This window comes from Sphaeroforma arctica, assembly GCF_001186125.1.
Source record: "Sphaeroforma arctica JP610 unplaced genomic scaffold supercont1.10430, whole genome shotgun sequence".
Lineage (NCBI taxonomy): Eukaryota > Ichthyosporea > Ichthyophonida > Sphaeroforma > Sphaeroforma arctica.
This window is the reverse complement of record NW_014030128.1, coordinates 1-842: the sequence shown is the minus strand read 5'-3', so window position 1 is coordinate 842 and position 842 is coordinate 1. Positions and strand designations below refer to the sequence as shown.

The following is an 842-nucleotide window of genomic DNA, read 5'->3' as shown; positions in this document are numbered from 1 at the left end:
AGTGAATGGAGAGATGTTATAGAGAGGACATATTCAGAACAATGCGATTAGTACAAATCACAACGTAGACATACCATGCAGTATCTGTTTTGTTTTTGGGTGACTATAAATAGACTACACATACCACAGACTCGGTGGGAGCCACTACGGGCACGGCAGGTATAACACGCTACGTTACAGCCTAGTAATAGAACAGGCAGCCTTTTAATAGAACAAACTATTAATAGAACAAATTATTAGAAGAACAAACTATTAGTAGAATAAACAATTAATAGAACAAACTATAAATAGAATAGATAATTAGTAGAACAAACTATTGATATAACAAATTATTAATAGAACTATCTATTAATAGAATAAACTGTTTATATAAGAAATCATTTATAGAACACACAGGGCTTCAATGTGTACGAGGCAAATGGTGTCGAGTTCAAAAGTGCTGTGGACACCCCTACACCTGTCTTAAATATCCGTGGAAGCCTGCAATACACCGAACACCAAACCACAGACCAATCTATTTATAGCGCAAACTATTAATAGAACAATATATTTATAGCACAAACTATTAATAGAACAACAATCTATTTATAGAACGCACCCGGCCTCAGCGTGTACGAGGTAGTACAGTCCGTCTGTCGGATGACCACATCGCTGTGGACATTTCTGCACCTGTTCTCAATGACCATTGGGGCGGCCCCTTGTACCACACTCAACACCACATTCAACACTCCAGCCACAGCCAATATCTTCACGCGCAATAGGGCAGACACAGCTCCAGCACCACGCAGACGGTGAAGCCGCTCGGCAGTCTCTGTGTCTGTGAGGGATGAGGGGTATAGTAG

General features: G+C 40.4%; 1 protein-coding gene across 1 annotated transcript; it reads right to left on the bottom strand.

Annotated features, from left to right (window-relative positions):
- Positions 1-581: 581 nt before the first annotated feature.
- Positions 582-841, bottom strand: SARC_17336 (hypothetical protein; the record flags this gene model as incomplete). Its single annotated transcript, XM_014288568.1, has 1 exon — positions 582-841. A coding segment is annotated over one exon (260 nt), but the record flags the coding sequence as incomplete, so codon positions are not given.
- Position 842: the final 1 nt, after the last annotated feature.